This window comes from Papio anubis, chromosome 2 (genome assembly GCF_008728515.1).
Source record: "Papio anubis isolate 15944 chromosome 2, Panubis1.0, whole genome shotgun sequence".
Classification (NCBI taxonomy): domain Eukaryota; kingdom Metazoa; phylum Chordata; class Mammalia; order Primates; family Cercopithecidae; genus Papio; species Papio anubis.
The window spans coordinates 111,268,553-111,290,548 of NC_044977.1; the positions used below are offsets into that span (position 1 = coordinate 111,268,553).

Here is a 21,996-nt window from a genome sequence, read left to right on the forward strand (position 1 = left end):
ATGTTGCAGGATTTTTAAGGAATCAGAGAGACTGATGGGGTTCATGAGGATATTTATTACTTAGGTGCACTGGCCCAGTCAGATTAACATCCAAAGGACTGAGCCCTGAACAAAGAGTTAAGCTACCTTTTAAGCATTTCATGGGGTTGGGGGAGATCTGTGCAGGGGAAGCATAATACAGAAGCAAGAAACAAAGACAGTTATTCAATCGAGATATGCATTACATCATTTCTTACTTTTCAAGGAAAAACATGTTTTACAACTTGGGTTTATCTGTCTAGTGACCTTGCAGCTGCACAGCTAGGGAAACATGGTCTTCACAATGCCTGGGAAGGGAGGAGAGATAAGGCTCACTAGCCACAGAAAAACAGGCAGTTAATTTTTAAAGGACTCCAGCTCTTTATCTTTCTCAGGGGGAATTGAGTTTTCTTACGTACAACTGAGTTTCTGCTTACACACTCTAATCTCTTTTAATGCCTGTTCCAACAAGAGTGAGTTCTTGAGAGATCTGGTTCTTTAAAACAGCGTGTGGTACCTCCTCCACCTCTCTCTCTTGCTTTCTTGCCACGTGATGTGACTGCTCCTGCTTTGCTTTCTGCTATGAGTGAAAGTTCCTTGAGGCCTCCCCAGAAGCCGAGCAGATGCTGGTGCCATGCTTCCTGTACAGTCTGCAGAATTATGAGCCAATTAAACCTCTTTTCTTTATAAAATACCCAGACTCAGGATTTTCTTTATAGCAACACAAGAATGGCCTAACACACCATCTAACAAGGGATTCATAACCAGAATATATAAGGAACTCAAACAATTCAATAGCAAAAAACCAAATAACCTGATTAAAAAATGGACAGGCCGGGTGCGGTGGCTCACACCTGTAATCATAGTACTTTGGGAAGCCAAGGTGGGTGGATCATGAGGTCAGGAGTTCAAGACCACATTGGCCAACATTGTGAAACCCTCTCTCTACTAAAAATACAATAAAAGTTAGCTGGGTGTGGTGGTGCACACCTGTAATCCCAGCTACTCACGAGGCTGAGGCAGGAGAACTGCTTGAACCTGGGAGGCAGAGGTTGCAGTGAGTCGAGATAACACCACAGCACTGCAGCCTGGGTGACAGAGTGAGACTCCGTTAAAAAAATAAAAAAATAAAATGGACAAAAAGGCCAGGCACACCTAAATTCTCTGCACTTCGGGAGGCTGAGGTGAGCAATCACTTGAGCACAGGAGTTCAAGACCAGCCTGGGCAACATGGTGAAACCCGGTCGCTATAAAAGATACAAAAAAATTAGCCATGTGTGGTGGCACACGCCTTTGGTCCTAGCTACTTAGGTCATCCTGCGGTGGAATGATCACTTGAGCCCAGGATGCAGAAGCTGCAATGAGCCCAGATCACCTCCAGCCTGGGTGACAGAGTGAGACCCCATCTCAAAAAATTAAAAAAAAAAAAAAAAAAAGTTAAATAAAGGGCAAAAGATCTGTACAGACATTTCTCAAAAGAAGACGTATGAATGGCCATTAGATATGTGAAAAAATGCTCAACCATAATTAAGGAAATGTAAATCAAAACCACATTAAGGTATCATCTCACCCCAGTTAAAATGGGCATTTTTTAAAAAAGAAAAAAAAAAACCATGCTGGTGATGTGCAGAAAAGAATGCTCATCCACTGTTGGTAGGAATGTACACTAGTACAACCACTATGAAGGTTCCTCACCATGAAGGTTCCTCAAAAAACTACACATAGAACTATCATATAACCCAGCAATCCCTTTGCAACCTGTGTCCATCAACAGAAGATAAATGGATATAGAAAATGTGGTATGTATGGACAATATTATGAAAAAGAATGGGATTCTGTCATTTGTAGCAACATGGATAGAACTGGAGGTCATTATGTTAAGTGAAATAAGCCAAGCCTAGAAAGACAAATAGTGAATATTCTCACTCATATGTGGAAGATAAAAAAAAAGGATCGCGTGGAAGCAAACAGTAGAAAGGTGGTTATGAGGCTGGGAAGGGAAGGGGAGAGTAGGAAATTTAGAAAAGTTGGTTAATGGCTATAAGAATACAGTTAGATACAAGGAATAAGTTCTAGTATTTGATAGTACAGTAGGTAAATTATAGTTAACAATAACATAGACTTATATGTTATCTTATTTTGAAATATAATTATATTTTGAAATGTAGTTATCATAAGTTATATAACTCATACTATATTTCAAAATAAATGTTCCTAACACAAGGAAGATAGACGTTTGAGGTGATGGATATCCTAAATACCCTGATTTGACCATTATACATTGCATACATGTATCAAAATAGCATATTACATGTACAAGAACATTATCAATAAAAATAATAAAGGTATTTGTTGAATCAATGGCCTGTGTCTTTTCAATTCACTTGTGCGTTTAGGCAGCAAAAAATTATTTCTCCATTTGGTTTTAAGTGGAGACTCACTGGCCTGAATCTTAGGAAACCTGGATTCATTTTTACTTTTATGAAGAATGTAAAACATACTTGTAAGATGAGATGCATTGATAAGCTGTTACAGGTTTGAAAATCCTGAGTGCTTAAGCTACAAAGCCATTTTGGAAGTTGAAGTGTAAATATTTTAAATGTTTATTTTTGTAAATGCTGAGTTTGTGTTTAACATCTGAGCCTCAGGTTTCTAATGTGTAAAACTCAAGAGTAATACTACCTCGTAAGTCATTTTGAAAATAATGTTGGCTGGGCGCCATGGCTCAGGCCTGTAATCCCAGCACTTTGGGAGGCAGAGATAGGCCAATCACCTGAGATCAGGAGTTCAAGACCAGCCTGGCCAACACAGCGAAAGTCTTTACTGAAAGATACAAAAATTAGCCAGGTGTGGTGGTGGGTGCCTGTAATCCCAGCTACTCGGGAGGCTGAGACAAGAACTGCTTGAACCCAGGAGGCGGAGGTTGCAGCGAGCCAAGATCACAGCATTGCACTCTAGCCTGGACGACAGTGCAAGACTCCGTCCAAAAAAAAACATGCAGTTATTTAATATAGTGCCTAGCAGACAATAAATACTTAATAAATGACAGTCATTTTTATCTTTTACTCACATTTTATAATCTCTGCAGGAATCATATTACCTAGTACAACTACTTCCCCAGTGTTTACAAAATAGGACTCTAAGGGATCTCAGAGATTGCATCTAGGAAAAGAATGTGTGTGTGTGCGTGTGTGTGTGTGTGTGTGTGTGTACATGTCTGTATGTGTGTAGTTTAAAAAAAGAACAATACATAGCAAAAAAAAAAAAAAGAAACATGAAAGCATTATAAACTTTAAAATTTGCTTATTGAAAATCTGTTTATTAAGGAGTTAACATTACAGAGTTGGTTCAATGCTTTATGGAACTTAAAATCCTGAGTTGCACCTCAATAATACAGACATCTACAGTACAGGCATTTGTACAAAATACTATAATTACTCGTACTTAACATAATTAAACTTCTTTTCTATAACTTCCATTTGTCAGGTAAATAAAACACTAACCTTTCAAAGTTGCTACAACTTTAGGAGTTCACAAATTCCTGTTTCTCCAGTTTTTATTAGTACATTTTAAACCTTCTTTGTGGACTGGAAGCCAAACTCCCTAAACGAAAGCCTCAGTCTGAACCAACACAGAGACAGTAATGTCAGAAGTTCTTTTGTTTTTCACGGAGAGCAAAAATACAGAATATATTTACTAATTTATTTTCCAACAAAGAGAACATACTTTGTATTTGGAGGAAAAAAATGCTTAATTGTCAGGAGTTGCTTTTGGAGAATGATCAATAAGTTCCTTATCAATTGTCTCATAGTAATACCAGGGTCCATCTCCTCTCATACGCATCAATCTTCGTACTTCCAGCTCCTTCAACCTGTAACAAATGGAACAGCAATATTGAGATCCCAGCACTTCCAATTATAAATTTAATGAGCCATTTCCATAAAGGACAATCACTAGAGTCTGCTTTTATGTAAAGTATAATGTCCCTCCACAGACCTTTATGTAGGCATACATCTGGTATACATCTATAAGCAAAAGTTGGGACTTAAATTTTTGACTTTTATTATGTTGCTTATATAGGGAGCCATCAAACAATTTTTTTGTTTGTTTTTGTTTTTGTTTTTTTTGAGACAGAGTCTTGCTCGGTTGCCCAGGCCGGAGTGCTATGGCGCAGTCTCAGCTCACTGCAAATTCTACCTCCTAGGTTCAAGTGATCCTCCTGTCTCAGCCTCCCAAGTAGCTGGGGCTACAAGGGCCCACCACCACGCCCAGCTAATTTTTGTATTTTTAGTAGAGACAGGGTTTCACCATGTTGGCCAGGCTGGTCTCTAACTCCTGACCTTGTGACCTGCCTGCCTTGGCCTCCCAAAGTGCTGGGATTACAGGCGTGAGCCACCACACCCGGTCCACCAAACAGTTTTTAAGACCAAAACATTACTCAAATTGATACCGAATTCTCTCCTTCACTGTGCCTGCACAGATCACTTTCATCTGAATTGTTACAGTGCTTTTCCTATCTTCTCACCTTTTAGATGCTAGGAGAGTCATTTATAGAATGTCTACTATTATGGTCATATGCTGTGCTAGGAATTAACATATGAATAAACTTTCCTGGAGTTTCACATCTTGTGTCTGCCCATCGCCATTAGGACAGAAAGCTTTCTGAGAGTAGAACTGGTTTTTTATTTGCCAGCATTATACCAGGCCCGGTCAACATCAGACACTCAGTCAATATTTATACAAACATAAATAGAAAGCAAGAAAAATCAAGATCAAGAAAAACATTCTTCAACTCTAACATCTACTTACTTGTTCTTGTTCTTCACAAACTGAATACTCTCGTATTTTATACAGGTGCTTTCCCGCTTCAATATCTAAGTCTTTGCACAATCACACATTCCTGAAGCAGTGCCTTCTCCATCAAACCTTCTACTTTCTGTTTTTACAGAATACATATTTTTTCATAGGACTAAAAATTTATCACAGTTAAATAAGTCACTTTATTAACCTCAACCAGCTCACTAACCCTATGGGAGATTATATGCCTTTGTGATGGTGTATTTAGCAGGTATCATTTTTTGAAGGATTAAATAACATCCTCTTTCTGGTCTACTCTTTAGAGTATAACTATCCAAACCATGAGTAATTAAAATATTTATCAACATGAGACTAACTGGTTAAATTATGATTCATCCACATAATGAACTACTATATACCTGCTAAAAAGAATAAGGAGAATCTGTATGTAGTAACATGGGAAGAGATACTATATATACTGTTATGTTTTTAAAAAGCAAGGTATAAAATAAGCATGTGTAGCACTTTCCTATTTCATTAAAAAATAGTAAGCTGGGAGCAGTGGCACATGTCTGTAGTCCTAGCTACTCGGGAGGCTGAGGTGGGAGGGTCACTTGAGCTCAGGAGCTCGAGTCTGTCCTGGGCAACACAGCAAGTCCCCATGTCAAAAAAAAAAAAAAAACACAAAAGCCAAAAACAGGCTGGGCAAGTTGACTCATGCCTGTAATCCCAGCACTTTGGGAGGCCAAGGCAGGAAGATTGCTTGAGCCCAGGAGTTCGAGATCAACCTGGGCAACAGAGCAAGATCCCATCTCTACCAAAACAAACAAACAAACAAAACCCCCAAACAATTAGTTGGGCATGGTGGCCAGCACCTGTGGTCCCAGCTATTCAGGAGGCTGAGGCTGGAGGATTGCTTAAACCCAGGAGGTCGGTGCTGCAGTGAGCCATGACTGCAACACTGCACTCCAGCCCAGGCAACAGAACGAGATCCTGTCTCAAAAAAACAAAAGGAAAGCACAAGTGAATATTAAAAAAAATAATTTTGGATTTATATATTTACTGATTTAATTATCATCAGAGATCTCTGTATGACACAAAATCCCAAAAGCCAAAGACTGGCAAACCTGACAATAATTAAATGAGTAAATACATAGAAAGTAATTAAAACACTGATACAAAATGTATTAAAAATTTTATTAGCGGCCAGGTACAGTGGCTCACGTCTGTAATCCCAGCACTTTGGGAGGCTGAGGCAGGCAGATCACTTGAGGCCAGGAGTTCAAGACCAGCCTGGCCAACATGGCAGAACCCTGTCTCTACTAAAAATACAAAAATTAGCTGGGCGTGGGGTTGGGCGCCTGTAATCCCAACTACTTGGGAGGCTGAGGCAGAAGAATCGCTTGCACCCGGGAGGCAGAGGTTGCAGTGAGCCAAGACCACGCCATTGCACTCCAGTCTGGGAGACAGAGCAAAACTGTCTCAAAAAATAAAAGGAAAAAAAGAAAATGCTCTTAGTTACTATTACAAATTTGTCTGAAAATATAAAAACACTTCTGTGTTGCAAAAATTTCTACACTGCCAAAAGACAACATATAGAGAAAGAAATACACACGGCCAGGTGCAGTGGCTCATGCCTGTAATCTCAGCATTTTGGGAGGCCCCGGAGGGTGGATTGCTTGAGCCCAGGTGTTTGAGACCAGCCTGGGCAACATGGTGAAATCATGTCTCTACAAAAAACAAAAATAAACTGGTCATGGTGTCATACACCTGTAATCTTGGCTACTAGGGAGGCTTGGGTGGGAGGATGGCTTGTACCTAGGAGACCAAGGCTGCAGTGAGTCAAGATCATGCCACTGTACTCCAGCCTGGCCAACAGAGCAAGACTTTGTCTCAGGAAAAAAAAAAAAAAGAAAGAAAAGAAATACACACAACTAACAGATATATGAAAAAACTACTCAACTTTACAAAGAAATATAAAATTGAAATGATGAGGCAACATTTTTCAATTACCGTATCAGCAAAATGTTTCACTTTGATAAATTCCATTACAGAGAAACATGGAAAACTGAAACATGGAAACTGATGAAGAAACAACTGGTGCAACTTTTTGGAGAAGAGTTTGGCAATATGTACCCAAAGTTTAAAAGCATGTGCTATTTGGCTTATCAATGCCACTTCCAGAAATTTATTTTCCAGATACGTTACATAAATATGCAAACAATATGGGAGAAAATTAAACACAGCAGTATGTATAATACCAAAAAACTTGGAAAGAACCCAAGTATCAGCAATAGGGGACTGGTTAAACTAATACAGGCACTCAGCAGCATAAGAGAAGGGAAAAAATATATATGTCTAGTTTTTTAATATGTATATAAAATATAATATATAAGAAAGAAAATCCACATAGCTTTCCATAACAGCATATATCCCTTTCTTTTTAATGGCCACATTATACATTTCATTGGATGGATATATCCATCCATTTGCTGCCCAGCTGGGGCAACAGAGCAAGACTTCAACTCTAAAAAAAAATTTTAAAATTTTAAAAAGAACTCCTTTTAATCTGACACATATCTCCTAATAGTCTCCTTGTCACCAGTTTATAATTTTCACTCCAAACAAGCGAATTCTATCTTTACCCCCCGCCTTTTTTTTTGAGACAGAGTCTCGCACTGTCACCCAGGCTGCAGAGCATTGGCGTGGTCTTGGCTCACTGCAACCTCCACCTCCCGGGTTGAAGTGATTCTTCTGCCTCAGCTTCCTGAGGACCTGGGATTACAGGCACATACCACCATGCCCAGCTAATTTCTGTAGCCTCCCATAGTGCTGGGATTACAGGTGTAAGCCACTGCATCTGGATATAAATTTATCCTTTTACATAAAACATTCTATAGTGCTGAAATAGTAATAGTTTTATTAATTTATTTTTCTGGTGGTTGGCAACCCTAGGAAGATTTTCTTTCCCACCTACCCCCTCTTTTTTCCTACCGTAATTCAGCCTTTTCAGCTTCAATCTGAAGGACAGCCATTGATTTTTCATAAATCTTTTCAGGACTGTCAAAGAAATTACGGGCAATCCATCTCGATATGGGATGCTACAAGAGAAAATTTGTTTAATATTAGTCCATTTCTGAATAATATTTTGCTTTTCTAGTTGACTGTTCTTTAAAATGATCATTTCAGTTAGATAAACCAATAACATCTAGTATGATGTTATTTGATTTATATCTAGTATGATTTATAGATATATATAAAAAATAATTTTAACAGATTAGGTGGATACTATTTTTGTCCACATTTTAAAGATAAGTGAATTGCACAAAGTTACGTAGCTAATAAATGGCAGCACCTGGACTCAAACCAGGTCTGACTCCAAAGCTATGTGCTCTTTTCCATTACACTATGCTGAGCATCTTAGGTGGCAGATTCAGAAGCCAAACCCAGGTTTTGGTAATTCAAAAATGGAGCTCTTTGCACCAGTTAGCATAAACGAACTAATTCTAAGGCCTGCCTTAAGATTTAATGGTTTAAGATTTATATTTAGGCCGGGCGCGGTGGCTCAAGCCTGTAATCCCAGCACTTTGGGAGGCCGAGACGGGCGGATCACGAGGTCAGGAGATCGAGACCATCCTGGCTAACACGGTGAAACCCCGTCTCTACTAAAAAAAATACAAAAAACTAGCCGGGCGATGTGGCGGGCGCCTGTAGTCCCAGCTACTCGGGAGGCTGAGGCAGGAGAATGGCGTGAACCCGGGAGGCGGAGCTTGCAGTGAGCTGAGATCCGGCCACTGCACTCCAGCCTGGGCGACAGAGCGAGACTCCGTCTCAAAAAAAAAAAAAAAAAAAAAAAAAAGATTTATATTTAAAATATAATTCATTCAGATAATAAAACATGATGTGACATACTCTATTCAAGGCTCATGATAACACTTGTAAACAAATAACAAAATTAATTTTGGGTTTTGGTAGCAGTGGCAGTATGGCGTAATGACCAACAGTGCAGGCTCTGGAGTCAAAGTTGCCTGGGTTGAAATAGTGACCCTATCTAGACAGGTCACTGAACTCTTTTAGCCTCAGTTTCTTCATCTCCAAAGAGGGAATAATAATAGTACATTTTACATGGGATGAAATAATAAATGTTTGTAAAACACTCAGCACAGTACCCGTTACACAGTAGGTGCTCAATAAATGACAGCTAGCATTAACATTGGTGAAATCTTTCCTAAGGCATTGAACTTAGGATAAATTATGTTAGTCTGTTAGGCTGAGAACACACTGCAATCATTCTTTAAAAAATTGTAAAGCTTAAAATGATTTTAAAAAAATTAAGTATCAAAACTTGTTGTTTATAAAAAGTATGCAAAAAATGTATCTACTTGATATAAAAAATGAAATATAAAACTCTATCATGGCTGGGCACAGTGGCTCACACCTTTAATCCCAGTACTTTGAGAGGCTGAGGTGGGCGGATCACTTGAGGCCAGGAATTCAAGAAAAGCCTGGCCAACATGGTGAAATCCTGTCTCTACTAAAAATACCAAAATTAGCCAGGATCACACAGCAGACACCTGTGATCTCAGCGACATGGGAGGCTGAGGGATGACAATTGCCTGAACGCAGGAGGCAGAGATTGCAGTGAGCCGAAATCGTGCCACTGCATTCCAGCCTTGGCGACAGAGAGAGATGCTGTCTCAACAAAACAAAGTAAAACAAAACAAAAAACCTGACTATATCATAATTGCTGAATTAAGATATTAACTAGTGCATTGACAAGGCACGTAACAGTATGTAATTGTCAATGTCCTATACAAACCTTATAATATTCCCAGTGTTCTGGGATATAGCCTTCTGGAATTTCTGCTAGTTCAGCTTCACCTAATAAGAAAAAATGGTTATGTTCAACTTCAGCATGAGGAGTTTAAAAAATTAATTCTTCACCATTAAAGTAATAAAACCAACTTCTTGTGGTTTTAAAGGATCCTTTAAAAACTTTGTACCAATGAAGATATCTAATATCTTTAATTCACTTTAATCTGGTTGAAAATCAATTCATTTGTTAGACATTTTTAGACATCTCTCTGTGTAAGGCATTATTTATAGGTATTCCATGAGTTTCTCATTTTGTTTTTATATACTGTAACAAGATATAATAAAAGACATATTATTCCTTCTGGTCTTCCCTATACCTATGATACGAAACATTTTAGGATTCAAGATGTTAGAAGTACTTTGAACAAAATTTCCCATGAAAATCTAACGTTTATTGTCATTGACATTTTCATTCTTTGTTAGAGGACTATAGTTTCGTTTTTTTTTTGAGATGGAGTCTCGTTCTGTCGCCCAGGTTGGAGTGCGATGGCACAATCTCAGTTCACTGCAATCTCCACCTCTCGGGTTCAAGTCATTCTCCTGCCTCAGCCTCCCGAGTAGCTGGCGCCCACCACCACGCCCGGCTCATTTTTTGTATTTTTAGTAGAAATGGGGTTTCACTATGTTGGCCAGGCTGGTCTCTTGAACCCCTAACCTCATGATTCGCCCGCCTCGGCCTCCCAAAGTGCTGGGATTACAGGCATGAGGCACTGCGCCCGGCCGAGGATTATAGTTTTATATGTTCTAGGATGGATTAAAAAATTCTTAGTTCAGGTTGAGATTTGGTTATTTTAAGATAAACTGCCATGCTTATGCTTAAAGAGCTTTTCATTACAATATCCGTAATTTCTTTTTTATATTGATGTACATATGTTTAAAAATTTTTCCAATCTGGTGGTGCTGGCAGGGGATGGAAGTGACTTACCAATGAATACATTCACCAGAGTTATGATAATTACTACTGGAATCCCAGTCAATGCAATGTAGAATCTCTAAGATAAAAAATAAAAAAATGTTTCTCATGACCGTTTCGTAACTCTCCCCACACACAAATCATCCTCATGATATGATTTCCTCATATTTCTTATAAAATAAACTTGCCAAATTGGGCATACAGTACCAAATTATTAATTTCTGTGATTTTACTTTTTGGTAAAGCAATGTCATGAAAGAAAACAACACATTAAGAACAAAAGTGTAAAAACATCAAGGTGATTTCTATCACTAAACAGGATTTGAGCTAGTCATAACAAGAAAAGTAAGGGCTCAACCAAGGAGATGAAAAAGGTCATTAAACACAATGGAAGGGCAAGAGAAAGTTTTAAGGTCAGTACTCAAATGATGATTCAGAGCTTTATCTACAGTGGCAGATGGTTCAGACAATCTCCCATTTTCTAAGCCTCTACTTTGTTCCTATTGAGCCTTGAGACAGAAATACAGTCAGCATTCTAAATAAGCAATGTATAATTATATTATTGCTAAATTAAGATGGCACTATAGATCCCTGTTACCCTCTGAAATCAGTGTTCTTGAGCAACATATAAATATAAAACCATATCCCAAAATAATGTAGCTCCTTTATTTAAAAAAGTCTTTCAACAAGTTCTTTGGTCATTTAAAGAATATTTGAGTTATAGGAACACAGATTCTATTTCGAAACGCCATAATCTTCAGAAGAAAGGAATGGTTCACGTTTTACCTCCATTTAGTGTAAATCCTTTTGTGAAGAAGGAAAGCTTCACTAATTTAAAGAGAAATTCAGTAACAAATCAGACTTTACAATCTCAGTCTCTTCTACAGAAAGAAATATAAATTTACAAAATAAAATATTTCATAAAATGAAAGATGTTTTCTAAAGAGGCAAAAATTTTTTCCATTACATGCAGAGACTCTAATTCAACAAAAAATTTAAACTTACCAATAACTTCAAAAACCGGCTGTCATAGAATTTAGAAGCTTTGACGACAAATAGTCTTTTCCCATGGCCTCCACTGTGTCGAACAGGAGCTGGAAATATTGAATTACCCTGTTTTATACAAGGTTCATATGGGTATACTGTTATATTCTGAGTTAAAATCAGATTATAAAGAAAAAAATACAAGGATCCTTTTGCAGATCATAAGCAGGGTGACTGGGTTTTCACATTCATGTGTGAGATATGCCTCCCTCAAACCTTGTTATGAGGTAGGCACATTACTCATCTGATATGAAACAAAAAGAAAATATACATTCTTAGATGCTTAATATAAGATTTTAAAATGTCTTATTTGAGTAACAAGGCCAGGTCAGATAGGATATCTTTAAACAAAGATGGATCTACTGTTCTAAAGCATAACTTTCCTCATTTTAATTCAAAGTTAAAGAAGTATCTAAATAATCATTTTAATTTGTTTCAATAGCAGGCAGAGAGGTTAGCTACTTAATGAGCTGTTTATCTGTGTCTCCTCTGCAACAAATATTTGCTAATGCTGCAAAAGAAATACATTTAATGTAAATTATTCCATTATGACATTTCACATGACACATTATCTGTATTATATGTATTATTATGCTGCAAAATAGATGGAAAGGACCAGCAGTATTTATTCAACAAATCACCAGCAGGAATTAGAACTTGTTATCAAACTACACACTCTAAAATATCTTGATAAAATCACATGGTAAACCATTGCTGATTAAGAATATCCTCTTCAAGTCTCCCCCCTGACAGAATTTAATCAAGCCTTGCTGGAAGTAAATTGAGGCAAAATTTCACTTCTGGATCCTCTTTTTACATTCTTCCTCTTGAAGGTCTGGAAGGATCACTACAGGCATTCCAAGCCCTTTGCACTGGGAACAGGAAAGGATCTAGCTGTTACTTAGAAACTGAAAGTTCCTATGTTTTCACTGTGTAACTACTCTCAAGGATATTTTGCATGTGAGTCACTGTGGAATAAAAAACTTTAATTTCCCATTGAAGGAATTTCAGTCATAATAGATGTCAGAAAGATCTGAATCTTTTGTTCATGTTTAATGTCTAGAAAGGTGTCCCCTCTCCTAAAATCTGTATTAGGCCCAGATGACATCTTATCTTCCAAGATGCCAACATTCTTCCCAACCATACGAGATCTTTCCTACTTTTGAATTACTATACATTACTGTGATGTGTATATTTGTGTTCACTGCTGCCACTTTTAAGTATAAATATCTTGAAAGCAGGAACTATCTTCTTAACTTTGGTTAACACCTGAAAGCAGCTTGCAGTGAGTTTGGGAGGTAGAATCACAAGAGAAATTAGAAACTGGCATGAATTTACTATATATAATTCATACTACTAAGGCTTTTTAAAGAACAAGATTAAGAGAATTTGACAAAGTAAGTATGGACTTCAGCAAATCATCTGAAAGATACATAATAGAATTTTTTTGTGGACTAGATGAAGAAAAAGGGTTGGATGACAGTACAAAGTACTCATTAATTCAATACATATTTAATTGCATACTATGTGCAGATCCTATGCTAGATCTATATACGGTCTAAGAGGGATATATATCTTGCTGGGAGAAATACACAATACACAAATAATTACAAATCTGTAACGGTAACAAGGGAAAGAAATAGGATACAGTGGCCCAGAAGAAAAGTTCCTATTTGGACAAGATGTGGGGGTTAGGAAGAGGAGACATTATAAGCTGAGAGAAAGAGCAAGTTAGAGAAATTTGTAATGGGTACTTGATTGACTGTAACCAAAAGGTACTGATTAATTATTGCAGTAACCTGGCACAGGGATCTCTCAAAAGTCCTGCAGCATCAAGGTTTTTATGAATGGCCTAGATGAGGTGGATACAGCATTCCTGACTTGTCAAGTCTTAGAAACACAAAGCTACTGCTATAACACAAAGAACTACTTAGAAACACAACTACTTAGAAACACAAAGCTACTGCTACATCATCAGTGGCTAAGACACTGATGAAACAGGGTCCCAAAAGAGTCTTTACACACATTACAAAAGGCTGAATCCAAAAGGATTCAATGTAATAAGGTAAGTGGGTTTCCACCTGGAAATCCCAGAAATTTAGTTGCTCACAAAAAAGCAAAAGGCCAATTCAATATTAATCTGATACACTAGAAGTACAGGGTCAAAACAGGATGATCTTCCCTGTCCCTTATCCCCTGACTACACCTGCAGAAATGTGTTCATTCAAGAGCATACTCTCTTAGAGGGACAATCTATTTTCAGCTTAATATTAGGTTGGTGCAAAAGTAATTGCAGTTTTTGCAATTGAAAGTAATTGTGGTTTTTGGCCGGGTGCGGTGGCTCATGCCTGTAATCCCAGCACTTTGGGGGGTTGAGGCAGGCAGATCACGAGGTCAGGAGATGGAGTCCAACCTGGCTAACACGATGAAACCCCGTCTCTACTAAAAATACAAAAAAAAAAAAAAAATAGCCAGGTGTGGTGGCGGGCGCCTGTAGTTCCAGCTGCTGGGGAGGCTGAGGCAGGAGAATGGTGTAAGTAAACCCAGGAGTGAGCCTAGGTTGTGCCACTGCACTCCAGCCTGGGTGACAGAGCGAGACTCCATCTCCAAAAAAAAACACAAAGTTTAATGCATTTAGTAATGTGAACAGCTTGCTCTTTCTTTACACATATTACCCAATTATTAAACAATTAGTCATGTCACTAAAAGTCCTAGATAACTTATTAATATTGTTTCAAAGTATATTTCATAGCATGTAACTCTTTTTTTCTTTTTTTTTTCCAGAGACAAGGTTTTTCACTATGTTACTCAAGCTGGTCTCAAACTCCTGGGCTCAAGAGATCCTCCCACCTCAGCCTGCGGAGTAGCTGGGATTACATCACCCACCACCACAACTGACTTGCACTTAACTCTTTTTAAATGTTTTGAGCCGTCATGATTTTTGATGTAGTAGGGCCATCTGCTTAAATCTAAAAATATTAGTGTGTAACCAGGAATGGCGGTACGTGCTTGTAATCCCAGCTACTCAGGAGGCTGAGGCGGGAGGATCACTTGAGACCAGGAATTTGAGGCCAGCCTGAGCAACATAGCTAGACCCTTTCCCCTAAAAAAAAAATTAAATTATAGGGTGAACATTGCTTACAATGAAGTGACTACCAGGATTTCTGGAACCCTGATCCTCCTGACACCAAAAATAGGCATCTTTCACTGCTTTCTAAAGCCTGAAATTTCTCCATTAAGTATTCATTAATTTCATAGGCCCAAGGCCTCAATAACTAATTTTTTAAAATGCAAATAGCCTCAGAAAAGTTACTAAGCCTTTGACGATTGCGATTTTTATAAGAATTGAATAAGATAATGTAGGAACTTTTTGTGTATCAAAGACAACAATTGGGCTGGGCACAGTGGCTCACACCTGTAATCCCAGCACTTTGGGGGGCCGAGGCGGGCAGATCACTTGAGGTCAGGAGTTCGAGACCAGCCTGGCCAACATGGTGAAACCCTGTCTCTACTAAAAATACAAAAAATTAGCCAGGCCTGTAATCCCAGCTACTTGGGAGGCTGAGGCAAGAGAATCGCTTGAACCTGGGAGGTGGAGGTTGTGGTGAACCAAGACTGTGCCACTACGCTCCAGCCTGGGTGACAGAGTGAGACTCTGTCTCAAAAAAATAAAAAAATAAAAAGACGACAACAATAAAAATTGGTCATTTTCTTTCCGTCATTCCCAGTAAAGGGCACCACCATCTCAATTACCTTGGATAAAAATCTCAATCATCTTCCGTGCATCTATCCTTCATTCATCATTTGCCAAGGCCTCTTGATTCTAAGATTTAAACTCTCCATTTCATTCCATGCCTTCTTTACCTTACTGGCCTAGGTAATCAACATACCCTATAAGCCATCCAATATTCAGAAGCATCTTCCTAAAACACACTCCTGATATTGTTCTTCTGCTATAACACTCTGTTGCCTACAAAATCAAATGAAGATACTTTGGCTTTGTAGTCAGTCCCTCCCCTCCCCCAATTTGGTCCCAACTTTCCTTTATTTGCCTTTTCTCCCAACACCTACCTACCCCAAGAGTCATATATCTAATAAAAAAAACTTAACCTTTACTTTTCTGCCAGTTCCACCAATTAAAACTATCCCTTTAATTCGGTTAAAATGCCCCATCTATTCCATGTCTGGATTAACTCCACAGCACTCTTGTTTATATATTCATATTAATATTCTTCACACTTTTAAAAACCATAAGTTGTACATATCAGTCTTCAATTATAAATTAAATTTACCTGCAGCTGAGGGGAGAAATTAGCTCATTTCTGGAATTACACAATCTCTGATGTTTAATAAATAATTTAATTAAATAGAATAGCTTTATCTGCTAATTTTCTGAGAAAGGTTTACAGAGGGTGATGGAGAACATGACAGCACTAGACTTTTAGGAAAGATGAGGCTATAGGAATTTGTAGAAGGCTAATGCCAGGACTTCAAAGGCACAGACAAAAAAAGAAAAATCAGACAAACTGGACTTCATGAAAATTTAAAAATTTTGTGTCTGAAAGGACGCTATCAGCAGAGTAAAAAGGCAACCCACAGAATGGGAGAAAATATATGCAAATCATATATCTGATAAGGGACTGATACCAGAACACATAGAAAACTCAACAACAATAAAAAACCAAATAATCTAATTTAAAAATAGGCTGGGCATGGTGGCTCATGCCTGTAATCCCAGCACTTTGGGAGGCCAAGGTGGGGAATTTCTTGAGCCCAGGAGTTTGAAACTAGCCTGGTCAACATAGCCAGATCTCATCTCTACAAAAAACTTAAAAAATTAGCCGGGTGTGGTGGTGTGTACCTGTCATCCCAGCTACTCAGGAGGCTGAGGCAGGAAGATCACCTGAGTCTAGGAGGTTGAGGCTACAGTGAGCTATGACTGCGCCACTGCACTTCGGCCGGGGTGACAGAGCAAGATCCTGCCAAAAATAAACAAAAAAATAAAACAGGCAAATAGCTTGGCAGAGTGGCATGTACCTGTAGTCCCAGCTACTTGAGAGGCTGAAGCAGGATTGCTTGAGTCCAGGAGTTCAAGTTCGGCATGGGCAACATTAGGGAGACCTCATACTCAAGATAAAAAATAATAAAATAAATAATAAGCAAAGAATTTGAATAGAAATTTCTCTAAAGAAGATATATATACAAATGGCCAAGAATCAAACTAATTAGGGAAATGCAAATCAAAACTACAATGATATCATCACATACCCATCAGAATGGCTACTTTCAAAAAACCAGAAAATAACAAATGTCAGAATATGGAGGAATTGGAATCTTTGCACACTGTTGGTAAACAAAGGAATGTAAAATGGTATTGGGGCTATGGAAAATAGCATGAGGGTTCCTCAAAAAATTAAAAACAGAATTACCATATTGTGGAATCCTAGTAAGATACATAAGCAACAAGTAAGGGGCCCCAGGAGGAGGAAAGCAATTCTGCTGACACACGGCTAATCACAGGCGACCCACGGGCACAACATCCTGTTCCCAAATACCTCATTCAACACATAGCCCCAGCAGAGTGAGCTTATCTGCACACCTTCTCTGCTCATAGTCCTGTCAGTATGACCCTATAAAACTTCCCTGTAGCCCCTGATTCTGCAGATAGCCCCTTCTCTGCTGTGCTGCCCACTGTTCCCTTGCAACTTTATCTTTGTATTTTCTCTAACAAATCTGTCCTCTTTACCTATGACTGTCTTGGTAAATTCTTTTACCATCCACAATGCCAGTCCCAGCCAGTGACACCCATGACACACATGACCCAGCAATTACACTTCTGCAGATACACCCACAAGAATTGAAAGTAGGGTCTCAGAAGAGATATTTGTACATCCATGTTCACAGAAACATTATTCACAAAACAAGTCACACTCAATGTCACTGATAAGTTCTTGGAAACTGTGACTTTAAGTGAAACCACATACAGCAGGTCCTTAAACAACATCATTTCCATGTTTATTATAGGTTCTGAGGGTTGCAGTTTCAAAAGCCAATGATGTTAAGTGAAGCTTTACAGTAATTAAAATCTGCAAGTGCTTGGGTGTAGGCTCACAGCTGTAACCCCAACACTTTTAAGAGGCCAAGGCAGGTGGATCACTTGAGGACAGGAGTTCGAAGGAATTCTTAACAGAACCCATTTAGGATTAAACACGTTTTATTGTGGGTATGAAGAAACTCCCCAGGCCTCCACAAACAAGTTTACTGGGGGTCTGAAGGAACTTCCCAAACCTCCATGATTTAGCAGGAGACAAGATAAGGGTAATCACCCCAGCACCGGGACCCATTTAAATTAAGTAAATTTACTAAGGCTCCAGAGGAAGGTCTTCAGGACTCAGACCTTAATTATAGATTTTAAAAAGTTAGTCACTTATGTCTTTAGATGAGTGCACACTTACATGTAGACATACAGCTTAAAAGGTCTACGGGCTCTGGAAAACCGTAATTTTAAGTTGGTCTGGCGATAATTTCCAGGACTTCTCCCTGTAACCAGTTACAGGAATAAAAACTCTCTCTGGCCAGGCGTGGTGGCTCATGTCTATAATCCCAGCACTTTGGGAGGCCAAGGCGGGCGATCACCTGAGGTCAGGAGTTCAAGACCAGCCTGGCCAACATGGTGAAACCCCATCTCTACTAAAAATACAAAAATCAGCCGGGCGTGGTGTGGCATGCACTTGTAATCCCAGCTATTTGGGAGGCTGAGGCAGGAGAATCCCTGGAACCCAGGAGGCGAAGGTTGCAGTGAGCCAAGATCGCACCACTGCACTCCAGCCTGGGCAACAGAATGAGACTGTGTCTCAAAAAAAAAAAAAAAAAAACCCTCTCTTCCTCCCCAGTTTATCTGCATCTCATTATTGGGCAGCAAGAAATAGCAGCCTGACCCTCAGTTTGATATGAGAACACTGGAAGCCAGGGGTTGCGGTGAGCCAAGATCGTGCCACTGCACTCTAGCCTGGAAGACACAGCAAGACTCTGTCTCAAACAAACAAACAAACAAAAAACCTGAAGCAACCCAATTGACAGATGATGGATAAGCAAAATGGGGTAAATACATACAATGGACAATGGACAATTCAGCTCTAAAAAGAAGGAAATTCTGACATATGCTACAACATAAATATGCCTTGGGATATTATGCTAAGTGACAGACAAATATTTTATGATTCTACTTACATGAGAAATAGAGTAGTCAAAATCATAAAGACAGCAGAATGGTGGTTACCAGGGTTTACGTGGAAGGGGAATGGAGAGTTATTGTTTAACGGATACGGAGTTTTAGTTTTACCATATGAAAAAAGTTATGGAGTCGGATGATGGTGATGGTTGCATAGCATTAGGAATGTATTTAATACCACTGAATGGTGCACTTAAAAATGGTTAAAATGGTAAATGTTATGTGTACTTTACCACAATTTTCTTAAAGGTTACTGCTGCCAGGCACTGTTGATTTTTTTCCACTCACTCTTCACAACTACCTTTTGAGGCAGGTTAAAATTCTCATCTTTTTTAAAGAGGAGGAAACGCAGGTTATGAGCAATTAGGTGTCTTCCACTTTAGCTTCCAAGATGTGATGATCACAGACATGGCTTCTAAATTCTAGAGCCAGAATTTGAAGATAGGCAGTCTATCTCCAGAGAAAACAAGACAAGACAGGTTGTCTACTACACTAGAGCTTACATTCTTGTAGGGACAGATACAAACAACCATATAAGAGATTAAAACCTTTCATATCACAGTGACAGATGCAAAATACCTTTGAAAGCAGGTACACAGCAGAAAACATAGTAACCTTTAGTAAAGATAGCTATTAGATCCTTCCCTGCTCTGACTGGAAAGGGCGCAGAACACGGTAATGATTCTTTGAGAACCCCAAGAAAGGGCAATAATGTAGAAAGAGAAACTGGGGGTGAAATTTTGCTGCAGTTTATCTCCAGCTAGATTTGATTGAATACTACCAGGGCGAGTATTTGAAGTATTTGTATTTGGCTATATGAGGATATTTGTAATCAGAAAAGACTTAAAAGGGATTTTCATCAAGGAATGTTAGCATATGTAATTTTGTAACAAGTTCAAATTCCTGCTGGAAATCTGTTAAATACCACTGGTTCTTTGCATCATGTTTCGAGCAAATCCCTATGTATATTGCCTCATCCTGTGGAGTGGCATAATTCAAATTAAATTGGGAGAATAAGGGTAAAAACAGAACAAGATATTTTGAGGCTGGAGACAACTTTTTGACTTTAAAGTTTCACTTCCTCTTTACCTGTTTCTATTGCACAGGGCAAATAGCTCACAGTATATATTTAATGAGGAGGATTAAATAAATTAATACTTTAAACCCTTAAAATGATGCTTGAGGTTAGGTGCGGTGGCTCACGCCTGTAATCTCAGCACTTTGGGAGGCCGAGGTGGGTGGATCACGAGGTCAGGAGTTCGAGACCAGACTGGCCAACATGGTGAAACCCCATCTCTACAAAAAAAAAAAAAATTAGCCCGGCACGGAGGCATGCACCTGTAAACCCAGTTACTCAGAAGGCTGAGGCAGGAGAATTGCCTGAACCCAGGAGGCAGAGGTCGCGTGAGCCAAGATCACACCATTGCACTCCAGCCTGGGCAACGCAGCAAGACTCCGTCTTGAAAAAAAAAGGAAAATGATGCTTGACACATAACAGGTGCTCAGTAAATGTTGGCTGTCATTATCATTTAGTACAGTGACACATTATTTAATAATTGAGTCAATTTCCTCATCTGTAAAATGAAAATAACATTGTAATTTCTTTGCACAGTCTTTGAGATAATAAAATGCACCAAATACCAAGCATTTGATGCTTTGCTATGATTATTCACACCGCCATAATGCAACTCACTAGGTCCAAATAACCCTGTTAAGACTGTATTGGGCAGGTGCAATGGCTCACGCCTATAATCCCAGCACTTTGGGAGGCTGAGGCAGGCGGATCATTTGAGGTCAGGAGTTCGAGACCAGCCTGGCCAACATGATGACACCCCATCTCTACTAAATATACAAAAATTAGCCAGGCGTGGTGGTGTGCACCTGTAGTCTCAGCTACTGGGAGGCTGAGGCAGGAGAATGGCTTGAACCCGGGCAGTGAGCCAAGACGGTGCCACTGCACTCCAGCCTGCGTGACAGAGTGAGACTGTCTCAAAACAAACAAACAAAAAGACTGTATTATGACTTTCCTGAGACCTAGGCACTTTTGCCTTCAAGGGCCCCTTCCTCTAAGTTACCAAAAATCGTATTTTATGACTGCATTGGTATAAAACGAATATAATACAGGCTAGATTCGTTATCATATTCATAAACATTATGATCTTTTTAAAAAAGAAATTTAAATTAAAACACTTTCGTGGACCCCTAAAACTATCATGAGTTCAGGCAGGTGAATCGCTTGAACCTAGGAGGCGGAGGTTGCAGTGAGCCAAGATCGCGCCACTGCACTCCAGCCTGGGTGACAAAGTGAGACTGTCTCAAAAAACAAAGAAAACAAAAAAAACCTCTCTTCCCCCCCAGTCCATCTGCATCTCATTATTGGGCGGCACCGTACTTACTGTGCCTAAAGAATAAGTTGGCCCTGAGCCTCTTTACCTGTCTACATATTACCTGTCTTCATATTCCTTAGCATAGGTGGGCTTCTCAGCAACATGACTTTGCATATGTGGGACTAGAACCCAGCCTTTGGGCAGGTGGAACGCAACAATAAGCTTGTGACCTAGAGATACAGGTCTCAGCTCTATAGCTTCCTATACTCAGCTTCATCCGCAAATTAGCATTGAGATGGTGAATAACAACGTTTTAGAAATGCTAATAATGTAAACGCGATCGATCAGACTACTTCACGAAAACCCCTCCTATAGCTCGCGCTCCGTCTCTCCTCTCAAGCCCCAAGCCCACAATTTGTCCCGGCTCCCTCCGGATCCCACCAAGGTCACCCTGGAAGCGTCCTCTCTTTTCTCGCCCTGCACCCGCTTCACGCCCGTTCTCCCAAGGCCAGCACCCACCAACAGCCTTCGGAAAGCCACGAGTGAGGAAGCCCCCAAATCCGAGTCGAGTGCCAAGGGAGCGGCCAGAAAGCGCTGCCACCGCAGTAACCGAAACCCGTCGCAACAAACTCATGCCCGCCATGGCTACTACGAGCAACAGGAAAAATGGGGGCGGGTCACGGAAGCTGAGAGAGCCAATTTACCAATGAGGACAAAGCCAGGAAGTGGCCATCTTAAGTGAGGGCAAGTTTCTAGTCCCTTCACGGCCGGCTTGAGACGCCGGAAGTGAC

The 21,996-nt window shown here is 39.5% G+C and overlaps 1 protein-coding gene and 1 non-coding gene across 4 annotated transcripts; one reads left to right on the forward strand and one right to left on the reverse strand.

Annotated features, from left to right (window-relative positions):
* Positions 1-3,304: 3,304 nt before the first annotated feature.
* Positions 3,305-21,963, reverse strand: NDUFB5 (NADH:ubiquinone oxidoreductase subunit B5). Of its 3 annotated transcripts, none has more exons than XM_003894799.4 (6): positions 21,725-21,963; positions 11,609-11,697; positions 10,616-10,682; positions 9,635-9,696; positions 7,810-7,916; positions 3,305-3,889 (listed from the first exon to the last, which is right to left on the reverse strand). In XM_003894799.4, the coding sequence occupies exons 1-6, from the start codon at positions 21,846-21,848 to the stop codon at positions 3,769-3,771; spliced, it is 570 nt and encodes a 189-aa protein (XP_003894848.1). In that variant the 5' UTR covers positions 21,849-21,963; the 3' UTR covers positions 3,305-3,768. The 3 variants fall into 3 exon arrangements, with proteins under 3 accessions (XP_003894848.1, XP_009199583.1, XP_009199584.1); XM_009201319.4 differs by lacking the exon at positions 21,725-21,963 and adding an exon at positions 21,327-21,427; XM_009201320.3 differs by lacking the exon at positions 7,810-7,916 and having other exon boundaries at positions 3,824-3,889.
* Positions 11,794-11,897, forward strand: LOC116274035. The gene has a single exon (XR_004182515.1). It is a non-coding gene; the product is annotated as a small nucleolar RNA U13 (small nucleolar RNA).
* Positions 21,964-21,996: the final 33 nt, after the last annotated feature.

Bases quoted from the DNA above. Each gene is read 5' to 3' on its own strand.
- NDUFB5 (XM_003894799.4), bottom strand. From the start codon at position 21,848: ATGGCGGGCATGAGTTTGTTGCGACGGGTTTCGGTTACTGCGGTGGCA. The intron at 7,917-9,634 runs GTTTGTATAGGA...TTTCTCTTGTAG, and splicing joins AACACTGGGAATATTATAAG to CATCCCATATCGAGATGGAT. The intron at 3,890-7,809 runs GTAGGAAAAAAG...CATTTGTTACAG, and splicing joins GCTGAAAAGGCTGAATTACG to GTTGAAGGAGCTGGAAGTAC.